The sequence below is a fragment of the Lepidothrix coronata genome, unplaced genomic scaffold (genome assembly GCF_001604755.1).
Source record: "Lepidothrix coronata isolate B3197 unplaced genomic scaffold, Lepidothrix_coronata-1.0 Scaffold209, whole genome shotgun sequence".
NCBI lineage: Eukaryota > Metazoa > Chordata > Aves > Passeriformes > Pipridae > Lepidothrix > Lepidothrix coronata.
In genome coordinates, this window is record NW_016690389.1 from 1,459,218 (window position 1) to 1,480,656 (window position 21,439).

A 21,439-nucleotide genomic window follows, 5' to 3' on the forward strand; every position below is an offset into this window, starting at 1 on the left:
GTTTGATGAACCAGTTAATTTTTGAGTGTTGTTCCTGTATTCATATGGGAAAAGAAAGTCAGAATACATTCAATTCCTAACTCATTTAGGTGCATTTGAAAGATAGAGCCACTTATTCTCACCATGCTACATGTGCTGCAACATCTTCAAATGTAACCTTCTCATCTTTCATTCCTCTCTAATGTGTGTGTGTGGGAACTTAACCTTTTTCCACCTAATTAACTCTGAATGATCTTACCTAGCAAAAATATTCTCTTAACCTGCTAGTTAACCTTAGAGCAAAATAAAGAGAAAAGAAACAAATCCACCTTTATGCAAAACAAGAAATTAATTCCTTTATGGTTGGGGAAAATGTACATAAAAAACCATGAGTAATCTATTATTTTTCATTATGACATTTCTCTCAGCTTCTACATACAACAAACTAACATTTCAAGGCACATAAATACAACATCCCTTCAAAAGTTTAGTGATTTTAATTATGTAATTTTTAAAGACACATCTAATCATTACCAGTGTTACAGAATTCATACAGTTCAGATTATTCCCTTCAATGCAAATTTAGGTATTTCTTTCTTAATATGTAAAAAAGCAGACAAGTGAGTAAATTCTCTTGAATACATCAGGTTCTCATTTGGTTTTCTTTTAGCTTTTCCTTTTTAAATTACCAAGCCATTTGAAAGATTCAACTGCTTCCCTTCTTTTCCTCTCCTTTTCCCCTGCCTCCACTTCCTCAAGAAGACATGCTTATAGTTTTGGAATTTCTGTATCACAGGCAATTCAACTTCTAACAGATGCACTATGTAGACACAATCATAAGGAATTTGCTAAGAAATTAATTTTTTTAAAAAGCTTCATTAATAATCCCTGTATATACTTAAATATAAAGTGTACTTCAGTGCACAGTTGACAGCATTTCTTCAGTTATTTATTGTGATTAGAACTGCTTAATACTTCTGTGATTAACTATCTCCCTTACCCAGCACCATCTAAAAAGCCTTTAGATTTTCCACAATTAAACATATTTAAAGAATTTTCAGTGAGTTACTGTTACAGAAAATATTACACTTTAAGATACTGCATTTGTATGAAACATTTTTACCATAAACCCATATATACAAATTTTCTCCTGAAGCCCCTACCCAAGGGCCTAGGCCCTTTTTAATTCAGTAATTTTTAGAAATAAATTCTATTATATAAAGGTTTCACAGTTCTCAAAGACAATTCCAGTTTATATATAGTCACAATAACTTTTAGCATAATTTCTTAGGAACAAACATGCCCTTTTGAAAAAGCACTTATATTATAATATTAAATACAACCTAAGAAACACATGTGTTTAGTTTTTCCTCTCTCTGCCTTCTACTTCCCAAAAATAGCAAATTTAAATTATAACATGATTTTCCATTAGTCAGAACCATGTAGTATCATAGTGCAGTGCTTGGAAAAGTCAGTTCCATTAGAGTACGTACATACTGTTTGTCTTTGTAATGCATCATAAACATCACCATATCTATTCATCCTTAATGGAGACCATATCCTTGGGTTTAGTAAGGCTCTTCACTTCATCCAATAGTCTTTTAGGTGTCAAAATATGAGTAGAACCTGACAAAAGAACATAAATATTAACTGTGTCAGTCAAATTCTGACTGTCAGACACTCCCTCTTTAAAACATCAGTGACATGCTGGCCTGTTTTTACTGTACCTGCAAAACTGACAAGTACAGCAGTTCAAAGCGTGTTCATATAAAACACCATCCTATAAATGTAAGTGTTAGCATTAGGTAGGAAATGTCCCTCTCCCACACACACATCCAGATCAGGACTCGTGCTTGGAATAAAAGTTTCAAGTCCTGCTCTGCTCTGTTTGAAACATAGGCTTGAACCTAGGCCACTTATGCTGTGTACAGCTGTCCCAGCCTGCAAGAAATCTGCCCAGTAAATCAAAGGTTTTATCCTAGAATCAAGAAACTACCTGGATTAAAGGTCATCACAAACAGTAGTTTTCCACAGAAATATCAGTTACAAAAAATTGGCTTTTACTGACTAACATTTCTGCGAAAAATTTACAGCAAATTCCAAGTCTCGAGCAGCAAAGAAAATCCTTAGTATTCTTCAGGACTGCACAACCCTCTTATTCTCATAGAGAGTAATTATAACTTCTGCCATGAAGGGTCACCCTACAGTTCTAAAGGCAGTGCTTAACTGTTTAAGATTAGAGCTGTCTGGAACTTTTGGTTTTAGCAGTGTCACTCTGAGTGGGCTAGTATTCCTTTAGTTCTGAATCACGAATTCAGCAAAATTTTAATCCTGCAGTAAGCCACATGGAAATCTGGCAAATTTCACCTTCCCTCAAAAATCAGGATTACAAACAAAACTACAAGAATCATCTCCAAACAAAAGGAAAGATAGTGCTGTGGTTAGTGCTAGATACCACAGTGAAAGAGTGACCACTAAACATGGTTTTGTAAGCAAGTCTCAGATGAAGAAACAGTCTGGTTAATCTGCATTTCTGTTATCCTGGTCTTTCTGTTGCAACTCAAAACTAGAACCAGCATTAGACCTACCTCAACCACCATCAATGAAACCAGCAAAGAAAAAATTAACCAGAAAAACCAACCACACACAAACACCTACAACACCCCTGACTATTTAGAGGTAACAGACTCTAGATATCAGAATCAAGGTTGTCATTGTTTTAGGAAAGGACTTATTTAAAATCATGGTAGATGAATTCAAGCCTTTCTGAAACTCAAGACCGAATTTAACTGCCAGACAGACATTTCAAGCAACTTAAAATGCTTTAGATGACCCTGCACCCAAATATCAGCTGCCCCTGCAGATGCATACAGGTCTCTGGCAAGGTTCTGTATTGAGAGCTCTGTTTTGATATATCGTACTACTTCCAAAAGCAACAGGAGCAGCGTCACTAAAGGCAAAGCACAGGCAGATGCAAAAGTTGTGAGGAAGCTGTAATGCAAGGAAACAGAGGTATGTTTAAATCCTTTTTGCTATACTTCAACATATTTCTCTGACATAATTCACGATGGTTCTTCTGTAGAGCATAACTACCTTTTTTGTCCTTAATACCCTGTTGCAAAAAAAAACCCCTCTAAACAACAAGCAGCCTGACCAAAATGAAAAGATGCTTCTAAGTGCATGGTTTTAAGCAATACACTGGCTATAATATTAGTGTACTGAACCAACACGGGGCATGTATGAAAAACGATCCTAATGATGATCCTTACATTTTCCAGAAGCACATGTAGTACGGTGCACACACCACCCTTCTCCCAAGGCAAGCTTACCAATAACAACTTCACAGGACTTGTAGGCTTCAGAAACCTCGTAAGCACAGCGCATCTCAGAATATGTGACTCCCCCAATTACAAATATAATCAGCCTTGCACTGCTCTTCCGCTCCTCTCTGGAACTACCCTTAGGTTTCTGGCGTGCACTGCAAAAGATTTCAGAAGATGACATTTATCCAGCTTTACGGTTTCATTTTTGGTTAAAATTATATACTTAACAAGCAGTTAATTCCTGTCATGCAGTTCATGGTTTGATTGTAATTTCAGCTAAAGTGTTTACATAAATTGATAATTTATCAGTTATCAAAAGGGAGGTACTCCAAGTAAAGGTCTATATGACTAAGAAGAATTATTAAAATAACAACCAAGTTCAGTACATTTTAGATTAAATAAAAATATAGGCTTGAGAATTTAGCATTACCTTATATACATTATTTTACCATTTAGTAAGCACACTTCCATAACTCTTTAGAATGTATATGACAAAAATACTGAGAAAGGGGTAAACTATTTTTCAGGAAATAAAATTATTTACCTTACTGCTCCTGAACCATTCCAGGTGGGAGGACACCGGGAAGAATAAGGCCAGTCTTTTGAATCTAGTTTGTTTTCTATAGCATCCTGAAGGGCAAAACAAAGACACACTTTAAACAGCCTTGCAGACCTAAAACCCACCAAGTTTCAGCTTTCAGTAAGGATGTCTACCTGGAATTTAATGCCAACATATTCAGCTTAGAATAACCAATTGCAAGTCGCATCTCATGAACAACAGTCCTATGTAACAAAGTGCTAGACCACATAATGCTAAAATGTATTCTAAGTCTTTTGTGTATCACAAGGAATTGGGAGAACGTGTTTTTTTATAAACACAATATTGATTTAACTGTTCAGATTTTACAAGCAGCTTTTCATCTGTAACAACCCAAAATATTTAATTTCTCTACAGTAGTGTATGAGAGAAGTCAGGGTCCACTAAAAATACAAATGAGCATGTGAAAGCCACCAAAATCTATGAATTACAGCATTGGGTCAGATTGAAGGTCCAGTGAACTCACTACCCTGTCTGACATCAGTCACTAATTGATGCTTAGGAAGAGGTTTAAGAATAAAGGAACTACATTTCCAGCAAGAAACATCTTCCAGTCTCTACCACATTACAGTTTAGATTTGAATTGCAGTTTAAAAACCCACTGGAGGAAAAAAAAAACCCCAAAGCAAATCTTTAAATTACACTAAACACTGCCAATCACAGGACAAGCTGTTCTAAAAGACTTCTTGCTTTCACTTTCATTTGCTTCACCTTTAAAATGACCTCTAATAAAGAGCATTGCTAACACAAAGCAGTCTAATGTTCTGTATTACTGACAGACTAAAAAAAGATCACTTTTTCACCAGATGTATTTGACAACAGTAACTCATAATAGTATGGACTGGCTGTAACTGCTCACTCAAGTAAATTTCTGCATTTCACCCATGAATTAATTAGTTGGTCAAATTTACCTCCATAACATCTTTGATAACAGGTGTCCACCTAGAAAGTTGAAAGGTTTCTTCTGAAGAACGGTCTCTTCTTGGGTATTTATGCTGCTGAACAGCAAACTGAAAAGATTTTCAAAACATGGTTGCATTATATAATGTATTTGGACTTTTGAAAATTATTCACAGTCAGTAGTGGAAGGAGGGGGCATCAGTAGGAAAATTTAAAGAAATAATAATAATGACAAAGAACAACAATTAATACCGACAGAATTCAGTGTACACTAGAAATACTAACTTCAGACCCAAGGAACTGAGTAAACTGGCACTTTCCAAAACCAGCTAGGTCAAGTCACCATCTGATGATTGTAGAGGGAACATTATGGGTACCTTACTTTAAACAATTAACATGAATAATTTTCAAAGGATTTGGCATTTAAGAATTCCTAGTAATTGCCTGTTTCCAAAAACAGACTTGGATAATACTACTAGGAGTTGCTGAAAGAGCTGTAGACAAGTGCTTGGGTAGTAGGAACTTAGAAAATAAATAAATACATTCTTACTGAAGAGATAACAGGAACATCAAGGTATTTCCAATTTCTTATCATATCACTATCACTTTCTATATGCACATTCTGGATCAGCTTCTCCAAGTTCTCCTGGGTAGTTCCTTCAATATATGGAAAACAGACAACTTAATTACCAAGAGACTGTAAGACCAATTTTGTCTCACACTGTCTGGGCTGTTATTTAGTCCAGGATTTTTTTGTTTGTTTCGTTGTTTAACATACTATTATAGTTTAGATAAAATTTTGTTTAATGGTCCATTTTTGAGACCAAAACTCGATATTGCTGCAGATTCCTCAGACCAGCATTCTGCCAATTTCCTCCTCTTCTACTACAAATTATTCCCCACTGACTTAATTTGTGAAAACAAGAAAACAAACTATTGCACACATCCAAGAACAGGAATGATGCTAAAACACCGTATAAATCTGCACTTGAATTACATTTCTTAACTCCTTATCAGTAGTATCGTTGCTACCAATTTGAGCACAGCTACAGAGGATGGACAAGATTTCTTTCAAACCTGGCCATCAACTCCAATATTAACTTATATCAACTAAAAATATCTATCCTAAAACTTGAATTCAAATTAATAGCACTGAGGGAAAAAATAGGACAAGTTATCATACCATTTGTGCTAAAGATATACAGCAGAATAGCTCTGATTTTGTCATAACTCTCGTGACTTTTGTTCAGCAGAACTGGAAGGAGGACTCTCATGGAGTCTTTCACTTTTTGACCTTCTGCATCAGTTCCAAGAGCCAAGTCCTAAATTAATAAAAAATAAAGAGCCCACACACAATGGTTTTAGAGAGTAGTCATTAAAAAGCAATATTGTTTTGTGTGTTTTGAAATGCATTTTTATGAAACCATAGGTTTCAGGAAACAATCAAGCCGCATCAATTTAAACTCAGTATGACACGTCTGACATTTATTTCAATAGCTGCAGCATTATAATAACTCTACATAACACTCAAACATTTAAAAGTGTTTGATATCTAGAACTCCCAGAAATGTAATTTACAGTTTTTTACTTGAGATTAATAGTAAAATGTAATGCCTCACCCTAACAGGTGCTTTTCCCAGACATTTTAAAAAGGCTTCCACCAGCAGAACATACTACAGCAACCTCACAGGAGTTTTGAACAAAGAAAACAAACATGGTCTTTATAAAAATCAGCCACATTTCAAGACAAAAACCCCCAAACTCTAAGAATACCTCCATTACTGGCAGATTAAGAGCCTTGTACATCTCATTTAGTTTTAATACTAGTACCTCAAAAACTGACGGAAAAAAAAAAAAAGGCATGAGATTTTTGTCACTTAAAACAAGCCTCTATTCCTGCAAACAAAAAAAATCTCTATTTGCAATAAGTTGCTGCTTGGGTTTTGGCTTTTTTAAACATACCTGTTCAGTTTTACAGAGCCTTTCTATGTTAGATTTGAACTTGCTCATGCAATCTTCTGCTATGTTAAGATGAACAACTTGCTGTAAGACAGAAAGAAAGGAGAAAAAAGACAATCACAAGCTGCCATAACTTTACTGTCTTTTTTTAACATACTAATCATTTTTACTGGTTATAAGAATCAATCTTTCAACTATCCTTCAGAACCATCATGCATTTTCCATGTTTTACCCTTCACTTAGAGACCGGCCCCGGTAATACCTTTTAAAACATTAAACACTAATGCCATATTCAATCCTCAAAGCACACAAATAATATGATTTTTTTACTTAGTAAAATGAAACACCTGGAAACAAGTTTTCTTCTCCAAATTTTACAGTAGGTGAACCTACTGGAGAAGAGCTATATAGCACACTAAACAGGAAAACAACAGAATAAAGCTCGACTTCAATAGCACAGAAAGTTAAAGTGCACAGAATTATTTATTGTAACGTTGTAATTACAAAAGACCCCTTACCTTACTGATCTCTTTACGATACTGTGGCATCCTTTTCATCAACTGGGACAGAGCAGAGAGTGATAACTGTGAAGAAACGATACAAGTTGAAAATCTGGCCCTCCCAATATTTGACATGCTTATTTCCCTTCTTGTTGCAGCCTTGCTTCCCCTACGACCCTCGAAAATTCCAGTTGAGAAAAGCCTCAATCTCTGTAATAGGTCAATGAATTAAATGGATCTGATCAGCTGAAAATAACTGAATTATCAGGAAAGACTGCAATACTTCAATTTAAACAACTTACTTTTCCTTCTGCTTCTTTTTTTTTTGATGAAATCTCTTTCAAAAGTTTTGGTATTTCTCTGAAAAAAAAAAAAAGAAAAATTATTGAATGCAACAGCACAGAAGTTCTTAAATCTTTTGTTAAAATCTTAAAGGAACTGTACAACATGAACTTCTGAATGAAAGTAAAAACTTCAAATACAGGTCTCTTTCAGAGAAGAGAGCAATTTTTCACAGAAACAATGTAAGTTAAACTTATGATATCCGCATAATGTCATTTGATGTAACAGCTTGCTAGTACTTTACACAAAATAATCCCTTCAGATGCAAAAGATTTGAAAATACTTCCCAGGAAATTACTTTATTTCCATTTTCCTCAAGAACTGTAAGTAACATTAGCATAACAGTATATCTTGATATATAATGTATTTTGGAAGCACAGTTTCTTGCTGGCATCCATTAATTAACTGAATGAAGTCTATATTACAAACCATCTTCACTACTACCTGTATTCCTACCAAACAGCTTAAATACCTTCCCTCTCAAAGAAACCAAGTAGTTGGGTTTGTTATTCATTCACATACTCTATCACATCTGCAATGTGCTTGTGCCGCATCTTCACCCAGAGGTCATCATCTTCCTCCAAAATTGCCTCCTTTTCCTTCCCAGCAGATCCTTCTGTTTTGTATCTTCCAAGAGAAAATTCAGACAGGAATTTGGTTTTTGGGTTTCCCCTAATTCTCATTACTTATGACAGTATTATTTATTACAGTTTAATGAACATGAATGGTAACAGCAGTAACATACAAAGGTTTTCATTTACAAGCCAAGCTATTGCCTCACAAAAATATAATTAACAGAAGGATTTTACAGATTACATCTTTGAACACAGAAGAAGCAGATGAATTTTAGAATGGTTCTTTGGGGCAACAGCTTGTGGACATTCTTTTAAACCAACAGTAACTAGAGATTTAATCACACATTCACATGCACCTCCATTTCTCTTCAGCTTTCAATGTCAACTTCCCTCTGGTTCCAAATGCAAACTGCACAAACAACACACTGCAACTGCAAAGTGCAGCTTTCCATGTGTACTATAAGACATTTTATAACTGAAGGAAAATGAAGTCCCATTCACCAACAAAACAGACTAAGCAAGGCAAATTGCTTCACATATAAAAAGGAACATGCTTCACACCATTACAGAGCAGTTATTACTTGACTATAAACAAAGCTCACAATAAACCTACAAAGCAAGACAGCAATCACATTACACAATATTTTCACATTTACAGAAACTCACACAGTTGCCAGAAAGCAGAATGGGAAAAAAAAAAAAAATCACAGGATTAATTGCGAAATTCAGATCATGGCTACCTATAAAACATACTCTGCTACATCTTCATACCTGGCGAGTTTGAGATTCATAGAACTCTACACTTTCTATTAAAACATTCACTCAGTGCTTCCAACCAAAGACAGGCATTCCTGTTTGCTTGACCAAACAACAAGGCCATCAGGTCTCATTTGCTGTAGAGGGTCATCAGAAAGCAAAGTCCTACCAAAATCCTTGTTGTCAGAACAATCTGACAGCAAAGTACGTAACTTATGCAAACCACTGTTAGACTGTTCCAACACTGCCTATGAACTGAACATGACTTACTTAAATGTGCACTTAGAATAGAAATATGTATATTTTAACAACTACACAAATTAAATGACTGGAGCTATAAAACTGAGCATTTCTGAGAAATAACCAAGAGTTTTCTCAATATGCAATTACTGGTCTAATTTGTCTTGTTATGTCGAAAAGGTTGAGAATATGAAAGAAAATCTAGAGAATCTCAGTGTGCACTATGACAAAGTTCTTGGTTTTTTAAAAAATGCAATTTGTTAGACCCAAAACTTAACAAAAATGATAGTTAGATCCTACCTAATCTCAACTAAGTGAGGAAGTTAAAAAAATGAAGTTACAAATCCAAAAGGAAAGAGTCATAAATGAAGCAACCGTTATGTAATACAAGGAGCTAATACTGCCATGGTGCAATTATGCTAAACAACTCCAGAGATTTTATAATCAAGAGTAAAGGGTTTTAGGTTTGTTTTCTTTTTTAAAGTACTTGCTTGTAAGTATCGTTTTCAATTGGTAGCAGGTCATACGCCATTGCCTGGAAGGTGAGCTCATGAAGTACAGTTGATACTGGATCAAAGGCACGATCAATTATTATTAGTTGGGAGTGGGTTTTAGCCTAAAAAGCCATCAAACAAACATGAAGAAGTTAAGACATACAATACAAAGTTAATGCATGTTAAATCTATTTACATTAAGGTTACAGCACTGCAGATATGTTTTGAAAAATAACTGAAAAAAACCTGAAGTATGGTCCAAGTGTTTATCAATATTATTAGCAACAAACATTTAAATTACATACAATGGGTTTAAATATTAATTTTAAGGTAATGCTCTCAGCAACCTGAATTTTGTTCATCTAATGAACAAAAAGTGTAAAGGAAAAAAAAAAAGGCCACCCACTGACTTTTCATAGGTAACTGCATTGTTCATATTTCAGTGCCCATTATCTATAGAGTGCGGCAACACAGGAAAAAAAATCTCCAAACATTCAACTGAAAGTTTCATTTTGGGATTTAATAAAGTGGCAGTAGCAGCAGGTACATTTATTTCTGTAGCAGAGTGCAAAGCCACCAAGTCAGAATGGTTTAGCCTATACTTCTGTGTTAAAGCAGGTGCCCTAATCAGCCCTGATCTGTAGGGACAGATCAAAACTATTATTTGCATGAACAGCTCTATCTTTGTGGACAATAAATCCCTTCAGGAGAGCCATTTTAATTCTGCAGGGAGGTCCCCTCTACACACAGCTTTATGGAAGGCGATATTAAAACAAAATTTATCCACTTGTCTTCAGGTTTATATCGTCCCCTATATCATCACAGGGCTAATTTTTCAAGTAAAATCAGTTTATCAGTTTTTACCTTACATACAGATTTACTGTATCAGCTACTACCTCTAAATTGCTATCATACACAAAAACAACTAAATGGCAATTAGTTGCCTTCATAATTAAATAAAATCTGGGTTTGTAGAACCTATTGTCAAAGCCTATTTTGAACATGATTCTTTTTCCCCAGACTTAAAAAAAAGTAGCAAACATTTTAAGTTCACTTTCTACCTTTATTTGGCTTTTCTCATCTGTTCTGTAGTAGTTTTCAAGATTTTTTTCAACAAGCTGTGCAAGTTTGCTGGCTCTATCAGATGGTCCACTGGGAAAAAAGGAAGCATGCAAAAAGAACTTAAATTTCTTCATCAGTACGCTAAGGTGCTACCTTTAAAACAGAAAGAACTCCCTAGATTGATCCTCTGGTTTCACGAGCAGTTTCTGAACTCCATTCTAAGTATTTCCAATATATTTGCACTTTTGCATTACGATTCCACTCTTTGAATGCTTCAGGTATTTCACACAGCAGAAACAGCTTCAGCCAAAAGACTGACATGAGCTGGCATATGGCCCAGCACCTAAAAGTCTCACTCAGAGGCAGGAAACAAAAAAGAAAGACAAACGGAAAGAAAAGAAAAAGAAACAGTCAAGCAGTTATTTCTTTGTTACCTTTGCAGAGGATAAGGCACCACTTCACATTACACCACAGAATGCAGTTCTTGAACACAACTTCAGATGTCTACTTTGACATCTAAGATACTAATCTGTACTCCCTTTCAAAGCTCAAAGGAGGCATTCTTCTCAATATCTCTACTACAAGAAATCCTGATCCCATCTGCCACAGCAATTTATGAATTCCTTGGCACCAAGTGGAGCTGCAAATCTACAAATAGCAGCAGTTCTCCTACAGGATTATGCATCTGGTACACAGGAATGCAGCATAACAGTGTCATCCTACTGACCAAACATGAAACAAGCCATTTAGAACAAAACAGGGTCTAGTAAGTACTGTTCTACAAATGTACATAGAGAAATAACTCACTGTTTTACCTACACTTCACAAATTCCTATCATTCCATATTTCAGAGTTGTGGATTAAAAACAATTAACCCACAATTACAAAAATAAACCAAAAAAAACAACTAACCAAACTATGCTGCAGCCTCAAGCTATGACCAAACAATGTGGTAAGCACTAGAAGTGAAAGCAATTACACTGTAAAACACTGACTTTATATCATACTCCTTTATATACCTTTTATATCGTACTCCTGGATTCTCATCTAGTGTGGCACATAAGGTAACAATTTGTTCAGCCATTACTTGCATTACAGCATCTTTCTCCTTTGTCTTTTCCAGAGTCGGACTGTAACAGCGGTAGAATGCATCTGGGACATTGAGAATAAATACCTAGGTAGAGCACAAACAAGGAAAAAAGGGCCTAAATCGCACATATCTAAAATATCTGGTAAAAAACTTGCTAATAATTTAAAACTAAACGCTGTAAGAGAAAGTCACACATAATACCACCAAAAAAAAAATTAATCCCACACTTCATTCTGCCTTCTCTGCCCTGTTGAGCTCATCAGCTTCTTGTTCTCACACTCTTTTTCCCTATTACTCTTTTCTCCTATGTAAATTACTATATTTTTCAAATTGCTTACTGCCTGTTCAGATGGAAGGAAGGAAAAGATATCAGGAAGAACTAAATCCTCTTCAGCGTCTTGTACAGAGCCACACAAAGCAATATCAGAATAATCATAGAACGTATCAAGGTCATGTTTAAAATAAAATTTTATGTATTGTATCTGCTTATTAGATGAGGACTTTACCTTCAATAATTGAAATTTTTTAAATGCATTAAACCTTGATAAAAGAAGTTTAGTACTACAGAGAGAAAAAAAGTTTTTTCAACAGTTTTGTAAATGGAATGCAAACACAGAAACAACCCCATTGTTAGTAGATGGATTTTCTCCAGCTTCAGATGGACTCTGTAACTACAGAGCCAAAGAAGAACGTCCATCCAGATAAAGATGTTTGCTTCATCCAAGTACATAGTCACCTGGACTTCGCCCAGAGCTCACTCTGATTATTCACCCTTAGCACCCCAGAAAGCAGGCAAACCAGTTAACGCTGCTCCTTTGCTAAGGATTTAAAATGTTCTCACAACCCAAAATATCTAGAATACAAAACTACACCAAAAACAACAAGAGTGTTGTTCAACTGGAGTACTACTTATTTTCAACATGAGAAAACTAGTCACAATTTCTACTCTGACAGTGAGACCTCTGGAGAACCACAACCACAAAATTTTCATAGGCCTTATTTGGTAGAGTATTTCTGAAGAGCAGCCTTGGCAGAGCTCCCCAAAACAGTTTGAAACAAAACGTGGGAGCATCAACCTCACTGGAAAGCAAACAAACAAGCCACCACACTCATTATTCTCTGATGGCTTCTCAACCTAAAAAATAAAAAAACCTTTATAATAAAAAGGAGTCTGTCTTCAAACTAGGAAACTGCATCACAGCGACACGTGGCCAGCAGCAACCTCTCCTATATTCACCTGCCACTTGGTATATTAAGAGCTGTGACCCCCCCTTGTTCATAATGTTTGATGTGGGAAACATTCATGGTTAGTTGTACAACTCTCAGTACTGGACAGGGTTTGGAGGCTTCACTGTATTAGTATCAGTGTGCATTTCAGCCTTCTGTGTCTGATCAAGAGCATCAGCAACAAATTATTTCTCAACACAGCACCCACTGTGCGGCTGCACATTAAAACCACTCATTGGTTTCCATTGGTGGTCTCAAATTTTTAATTGAGAAAACAGGAATTTCCATGTTCTCCTCTCACTGAAAAGTCTGTCAGGCTGTGGTAGTTTTTATTTCCTGTTTTTTGTAAGGCTTTCATTTTGTTCCCCTCCCCTGCAGTTCTCTTAATCCATTTCTTCTTCTTTACTGATTTTCACCAAGTAGTTGGTCCTACTTTCTCCTATTCCTATGCACCAACCTACCTTGTCTGCCAAAGTAACACCTCAGCATAAGCAGTAACATAAACTGTACTGTTTACTGAAAACAAACCAGAACACTTGCCTTCTCTTAGGGAACAGATTCCTTCTTTAACCTCCCTACTTAACTGACATTGTCTGGCAAACAGACCACGTGCAAAGAATAAACCTTTCAGTATGAGAGCATTTGTTTTATCTGAAAAGCACAGACGAGCACTGGAAATGTGCCAAAATGGTAAAACATCTCACATACAGTTTGTCAGTCAAAAGCTACATTTTATTTCATTGTTTTCTAGAAGTTCAGCAACACTTGAAAATAATCCTCCAGACTGTTTTTTGCTGTTAAGATTAACTTACCTGAGACTCGTAAGGGAAGAAGGAAATATTGATCTCCTTGCATTTCTTTATTGATTTTGCACACGAAGATTTAATTTTATTGAAGAGGCTGTCAGGACAAACTAGGGGGAAAAAAAAGACTAAGTATAAATCATTTGTGCATATTCCAGCTGTCAACTCACTTATGAGCTTACAGTATTCAGAACAGACAATTCTAAATTGAAAACCAATTAACCGTAAAATACAAAAAAAAGTTGCCTGCTCTTCCTAAAGTGAGAGGGAACATATAATCAATATTTTGTGTTGTTCAAAAAGCACCACTGGTCAATTTTTACTAGCTTTGTGCGAGCGAAGTTGTAGAACACTCAATAACGGTCTGCAGCTGTGAAGGATGCTGACTTTATCAAAGCAAAACTTTCTGCTATTTACTCTCATATAGGAGAGAAAAAACACTTCCCAAGCTACAAAAAAGGTTAAACTGAGAAATAATGTGTACATATCTAACAGCAAAACACAGAAATATAGAATTTAATATAGGTCTCAAATGTGTTCCACTACGCTTCCAGGCTACACTGGATCCCAGTGCAGAAACTGAATTTAAGGAATACGTGGACAACACGAATACTACACAGACTTCAAAGTGACAGAGCTATTTCTCTAACTCAGGAGCTATTCATCTCAACAGGAAAAGTTTTGGCAAGTATTCAAACTGAAAGCTTGCCACTTGCAACCAAGGAACACGGAGCAAGATAGTATTTTTCCAGAACAGTAATTGCTGCTTCAGTGTGAAATGAACCAAGAAACCAAGAGCTTTGGATAGTAATGTGACAACTGCTTTGAGAACATACAGTAGCAGATATGCACCATGCACAGACATCCACAAAGACAGTCACAACTCAGGCCCTGCCTACAGGAGCACGCTTGGGTTTTTTGTTTTCCCTTCATTACAGACCGTTTTAGTCACACTGACTGACTGCAGGGAACATGCAGTCACATTAACCGCATTCACACTCATTGCCTCTGCTGTGCACGCAAGGGCTAAGTAGGCCCCTTCTTCCAGGTGAAGGGAAAAAGCTGGCTCACAAGTCTGAAGAACTACCTGAAATAACCAACTACTAACACTGCTCTTGCAGAAAGTTCTCATGCATATTTATTTTGTTTATGTGGAGATACGTAGTTATACCTGAATTGTGTTCCTCCACACTCTCCAACACAGGTGAAGACTGGAATACTTAAAAATAAAACTACATATCCTAAATTAAAAGCTGAGGAGCAGAACAATCAAGACTGGTAATTGTGAAAGAAATTACTATTGCAACACAGCATGGTGACCACAATCTGGCAACCCAAATATATGGTTAATGACTTGAGTCTCAAATCTTCTCACAAGAAACAGGACCTCAACTTTTCAGGTACTCAATTATAGGAAAGAAGTGAGGAGCTTACTTATTTACCTATATAAAGTTATCAAACTACAACACAAAAGCTTACTTACAGTCAGTGAAATACACATATGCTGCTTTGTATCTGCTGCATGATTTAGTGATGAAGTCGTCAATAAGTCCATCTACAGACTTATGGGGGTAGAAAAAATAAGGAAAAAAACCATCATGACAGTGTTTTACCTTTGTTCACATACCAGATAAAGTTTCTCCCACCCTATTACCAAGTCCCACTTAGGAATACTGAAGTTCAACATACAAGAAAACACTTAAGCTTGAGATTTTTAATTCCACAGCAAGAATAACAAACAGTTACAGATGGTCAGTCATGCACCAAGATCACTTTAGGAAGCACCCAAATCAGGGTACTTGTAAAATTTCCCACCTATAACAGTGCTGAGATTTATTCTCCCAAGAATTTTTAGGAAGTAATAGAAATCTTATTAGAGCCATTACTTTGAATTCTATTTTTCAATTTATTGCATCATTATGTGATACAACGTCTCTTTCAGTGAGGTTACAATAGCTAAGCAATGAAACAGTGCCTCCATTGACCACAAGGTACTTGTTTGTAACATACTCTGGTAGCACAGCATTTTCTTTTCATTATGGGAAATGAAGCATCACACGGAGAAGTATTACAGAAAATGCAAAAGTTAAGTACTGCGTAGCTGTACACAGTAAATTAACATTTTAAAATAAGATTGTTTTTTCAGTCTGAAAGATCTTGCAACACTTTCTTTAAAATACTAACCTTTTTTGTGGGAGTTATTAAATATATTGCTTTCATGTGTGGGACAGGCTCACGGTTTTTATATACATTCTCCACCACTATAAAGTAAAAAATATTATTTTTATATATATATAATATATAAATTTTATAATTAAGAGTATTATGCATCTTTAAGGAAGGCAGTAGAGAGTTAATAAAGTAACAGCAATCAAGCTGTCCACAATATTAGAGGCAGGGACATATCATCTGCCAAGAAAGCCCTGATTTTTTTCTTTGTTATTTTAAATGCATCAGGTTACCACACGACTTCTTCAACTGTCAGCCTAGTGACAACTAAAGTTGTAGGACTAAATTTTTCCTGGGTATTCTACACAAGCAGAGTTTTGACCTCACACAGAAAGATATCGCAAGGCAAACATGCTCAAATTATGGGGGTCAGTACAAACTGTCTTGCAAGAGAACTGCCTTGGCAAGATGGTTCTTTTTCCAGCACACTGAAGGAGAGGGAGAGTAAAATTATGCAGGGCATCATTTTGGACTACAGCCTCTTCTGTCCTTTGTTTGCCTATTTCCTGGGCACTTACTCTGTTTCAGTATAATTGCAGGCATTAGATATTTTCAGCAAATCAGCTTCACTCAACTCTTGTTTTTCTCTCTTTAATAAAGTCATTAATATATAGTGTTGCAGTACACTAGCTTGAGAAGGCAAAAATTTTGTGTGGGAGGAATGAGGAAGATAAGTTATGTCAGACATCTGGATGCTGAAAGACAGGCTCTTTTCAGCAGTGTACTCACTAAAAATAAAAGGCTTTTCTTAATGAAGAGGATACATGCTCACTGACAGTTTCTCACAAAGGATAAGTAGTACCTCTTATGATTTATAACACACTCCAAAAAAGGAAATTGATACAGTTTTGCTATTATACTTCCAGAATAATCATCTTATACTGAATAACCGAAATAAGAAAAGTCTTGTTACTTGTGAAAAAATAACCAAGTCTAAACAATGCCCTCTTACAAATGTATTTCTAAAAATCTAGACTTAAAGCTAATTAAAAACTAGATCGCTTACATTTTGTGCATTTATTTCAATCTCAAAGACAGGCATTAGCAAACGAACACCCACTCCCCTCTCCCAAAACAAAAATCACACACAAAAAAGCCCAAAAACCCAAACCCACCACACCAACCAAACAAAACAATCTTAAAAGCACAAAACACTGAAAAACAAACAAACCAACCCTTAGAGCAATCTTTAGGGAAAAAAATATTTAAAAAAAGGATCTGAACTTCTAGGCAAAGAAACATTTATTTCTTCATTAAAAAAAATAATAAATCACAATTGGATAATTACTGTATAAGCCAGAAAGTCTACTAGTCTAATATCCCATAGCTACTTGTCTTCATCAACCAAATAAAGACACTTTTCTGGAAGAGTATCATCCATTTCACTCCTTCCCTTTTTCTTACCAGGATATTGCCATCTGTACATTAATAAGAATTACACTTACCTGTGATACCCTCTGCCAGTAGATCAGTCATTTTGCAGCACAGTGACAGTAATTTAGTAGTGTAATCATCTAAAAGCATTATCTAAACATTTTGAAAAAACACACAAGTATTTACGTAAGTTAATCAGCTATAGCAAACCCATGTTGTTGCCTTAACTTGGTGTGGAAATTTGAAGCTGAAATCTATTTCATTACTCTATATCTTTTCATTACCTGCATATAGCAACACTGCGGGAAAAAATTAGTCTCAAACAGCATTAGAAGGCAGCTCCCTACATACAGGATATCCAAAGATAAGCTTCATCTTAACTAAGTAGCTTGTCCCCCCGACTCATACTAAAAAATATTTTGAAACTTTCACTTGGTCACAAGTCTTTTGAATTCCTGCTAATATACACAATGGCCTGCTTAAATATATCTGTACTTAAACTGTTTTATAGCTTAAGCAGCTCAAAGAGGTGAATCCACATGTACTGGAGTGCCATATAATTTATGGAAGTAATAAAGTATAAGCCTTTGAAAAGAAAAGTGGAGATAAACAAAAACAGTTTCTAATTTTTTAAAAACACTAAAAAAAATAAGAGACAATTAACCATTTGTTCTCCCTATACAGGCTTCAGATTTTTCAACATGTATTATACAGTGTTCAGAGTTACCAAACCCCAAATCTATTACCTGGATAGAAAACAATGTTAGATGAAAATACCAGCCATTAAGTTTACTTATTTGTTCTCTACTCAGTGATACAGATTTCTTGTTCAAGCGATGACAACATTCTTACAAAAATAACAAAACTGTACCTTCCATTCTTCCTCTTTCTTGAAGTCATCAAACACTGCTGATTTTAGCTCTGCAAGAATAAACAGTTTCTCAGAGGAATCAAATTGTTACTCAAAAAGAAAAAAATAATTCACTCATTTAGATTCATATGTTTAGAGGCCTAAAAAGAATAATAAAAAAACCCCCACATCAATAAATATATCCACAGAATTCTTGACCACAAACTGCCCCTGCCTGTTTCTAGGTCTGTACACAAGGTGTAACAAAAAATCTTTAGCCTCGTGAAATTTTATTAACCTCCATATTTCTGGAGAACATTCTTGCCAATTAATTAGTCCTTAGCATTACACAGAGTTCTTTTTAATAAGCTGAATGCCCAATAATCTTGTCCAAAAGCTCAAATATATTTTTTCTACAAATACTGTATTTTGTTTGCCTATAAAATAAACCAGACCATACAAATGCATAATTCAGTTGTCTTGAACCTCATTTCGGTAATTAAAAAATTGAAGTCCATTTTTTCCCATGATAAAAAGAAACTTTATTCCAAGCTATCAGTGTACTAACACAGTGTACTTGCCCGTGTAACATTCCAACAATTTGTTTTGCCCTCAACCTGCAGCTGCCTCATCCAAGTAACTGACCTAGACTGCTTTACAAGCTCTTAAAATCATCTCACTGCTCTCCAGCAAGCATTCTGAACACACCAAAAACCATCACAAGCCCAGGAATGATTAGTGCTCCATTTTTGTCCAAGTTTTCATTTTCTTCTCACAAATTTCATACCAATCACACATCCTGAATACCTTTTTTACTTTTGTCTTCTTTGAATTAGTCTAGAAAAGCATTGTTTCTTCTACCTTTACTTCCTGATCTAGATAAGAACTATGCACAAGGCTGCAGGAACTGCAGACTGCTAAATCCCTATGTGAAAAAATAAACAAACAAACAAGGAAGCCACACCTTGGCAAAGTCAGTGACCAGTTTATAACACACTTCCTGAAGAAAGGACTGTAAACAAGTGTTACAAAAAATAAAGTTGCAGAAGTGCCAAAATTAACGTAGTTATCTGTGATTAGGCTAGAACCCATTATACAAGTCTAGAACAGAACTCTTTGTGGAAAAACTTTATTTACAGATAGACACGGAGAGCAGCTGTATATAGTTAATGTCAGGATTTTATCCACAGGAACTACTGCTTCCTAAATACAGGTGCTTCCCCTACCCCCATAATTGTGAGCTGACAACAAACTGGGTGAATTAACTCTCCCACACACTTCTGCTTCAATTCAGACTAAAACTGCACCTAACAGAAGGGACTATCACAATAGCACAAAGAGGTTTTTAACAGCACCATGACATAGCCCAGGTACAACTCCCTTTGTACACACACCACAGGTACTTCTGTACCTGTTCACAGAGCAGGAATAAGATACACATTGACACAAACTGCCACATAAACCACCAACACCACTGACATACTATTTTCAGACAAATCAGCCTTAAAAAAAAAAAGCACCAACATGTTTGCTGATCCATTAAGAAGCAGCAGTTTATGGCCTTCAATTACTCATAATCAGAGTGCCAGAGTATGTATGAAACTTAGTTCATCAATTTTCATTGTTGTTGAAATGGAAAGACAAGAGTAACTAATTATCTAACAAAGCATTCTTTTCATGACATACCTCAACTAAACTTGCAATATAAATGTTTTATTATTTACATTGCTTTACCATCACTCTAATCTTCATTCCTCACAGTCTTGTCTGCACTGACAACACCATTTTCAAAAGTCCTTACAGGCCCTGACAACACTATAATGCTTTGATCACATTCCTTCCTTGAGATGTCCAAGTCTTCCACAAAATATCTCAAGACAAAACGGTGGCTTTACAGTCAAAGGCACACATAACCTAACAGACCAAGACAGGAAAAGCAAAGCAGAAAAAGTAAGGATTTCTAAAGGTCAAGTTGTAAACAAAGGTATCTAATTCATACAAGCAGGGTATAGGTGCCAGCAATTGAGGACTGAACATCAGAGTTCAGTTCCTCTTTCTCAATATCCTCTTCCAGTGACACGAGCAACCAGATCAGAGCTTTCAGGTGGAAGCAGAGGAGGAACAGAAAGAAGACAGCAGCAGGACCTTCCCATTTCAGTGACAGTCACTAGGCTGGCTGAACAGCTCATGGAGTCACAACCTCAGTACAATTAAGCCCGGGGTGAGGTAGCTGCTAATGCCTTTTCTCATAGGTCTCACACTACCTAAAATACTATGAGCCCTTCTACTCCACCAGGGAAGGGAGCAGTTGCAATTTCCTTTTCTGTAACAAACACCAGCAGAACCTGCTCCTAAACATGGAGATAAAAATCTGCAGTTCATTTGTAAGACTACGTGGGAACGCCTTCAACTTTTTCTACCGAAACCGTGAAGCCGAACACAAAGCAGGCAGTGCCGCTCCGTGACACACACCAGAGCCCCTCCTGAGGCCGGAGTGCTCTCCAAAACCGCCAGTTTGGATGCAACAGAGAACTCCTGGAAGAGCTGGCTTCAGTTTAAGCTCTCCAAGAGCCGACCCGGCGGGCTACAGCCTGCAGAGCTCACCCTTATCTCGGAATAAGGCGCGAGCGTCTCTATCCAGGCGCTGTCACCGCGGGCACCGCAAGGTGGGGCAGCCGCCTCCCACCCCCGCGATGAGTCACCAGGTGTAGCAGCCGGGGAGAAGCCACCACCCACAGCCTCCGCCGCACAGCCGGCTCCCCGCAGGGCCGCCCGGGACCGACTCCGCTCGCCCTCCTCGGCTCCGACAACGGCGCGGCTCCGGCCGCGGCCCCGGACCCACCCCGGGCGGGCAGGGCACCCCCGACCCCACACAGCGGGATATACGCGGGCGGCGCCCCAGCGGCAGCGGCTTCCAGCCGGCCCGCGAACACCGAGCGGCCCCGGGGCGCTCCCGGGCCGGGGCGGGGGCAGCAGCCCCGCACTCGCTCCCGCACTCACTCACTCTGCCACACAGCGCCCTTCAGCCCCCGCACCGGCGGCGCCATCTTGCTGCCAATCCCTCCCGGCAGCACTCCCTTCCCCTCCCTCTTCAGGGACGGCGGGCGGAGCCGGGCGGCGGAGGAGGGCACTGCCTGC

General features: G+C 37.1%; 1 protein-coding gene across 4 annotated transcripts; it reads right to left on the minus strand.

Moving 5' to 3' along the window:
* Positions 1–195: 195 nt before the first annotated feature.
* On the minus strand, positions 196–21,402 carry STXBP3 (syntaxin binding protein 3). 4 transcript variants are annotated; one of them, XM_017832885.1, is made up of 19 exons: positions 21,306–21,402; positions 18,323–18,372; positions 17,523–17,604; positions 16,033–16,109; positions 15,332–15,410; positions 13,858–13,958; positions 11,748–11,902; positions 10,728–10,818; positions 9,664–9,788; positions 8,124–8,228; positions 7,562–7,619; positions 7,278–7,343; positions 6,763–6,843; positions 5,984–6,122; positions 5,351–5,457; positions 4,812–4,910; positions 3,847–3,932; positions 3,309–3,457; positions 196–1,605 (listed from the first exon to the last, which is right to left on the minus strand). In XM_017832885.1, exons 1-19 carry the CDS (start codon positions 21,346–21,348, stop codon positions 1,514–1,516), a joined length of 1,785 nt encoding a protein of 594 aa, XP_017688374.1. In that variant the 5' UTR covers positions 21,349–21,402; the 3' UTR covers positions 196–1,513. The 4 variants fall into 4 exon arrangements, with proteins under 4 accessions (XP_017688374.1, XP_017688375.1, XP_017688376.1 ...); XM_017832886.1 differs by having other exon boundaries at positions 21,302–21,360; XM_017832887.1 differs by lacking the exon at positions 21,306–21,402 and adding an exon at positions 19,568–19,572.
* Positions 21,403–21,439: the final 37 nt, after the last annotated feature.

Coding starts and splice junctions, on each gene's coding strand:
- STXBP3 (XM_017832885.1), bottom strand. CDS start 21,348: ATGGCGCCGCCGGTGCGGGGGCTGAAGGGCGCTGTGTGGCAGA. Junction 16,110..17,522: donor ACTGGCAGAGGGTATCACAG/GTAAGTGTAATT, acceptor TTTACTTTATAG/TGGTGGAGAATGTATATAAA. Junction 8,229..9,663: donor ATTGAAAACGATACTTACAA/GCAAGTACTTTA, acceptor TTCTCTTGGAAG/ATACAAAACAGAAGGATCTG.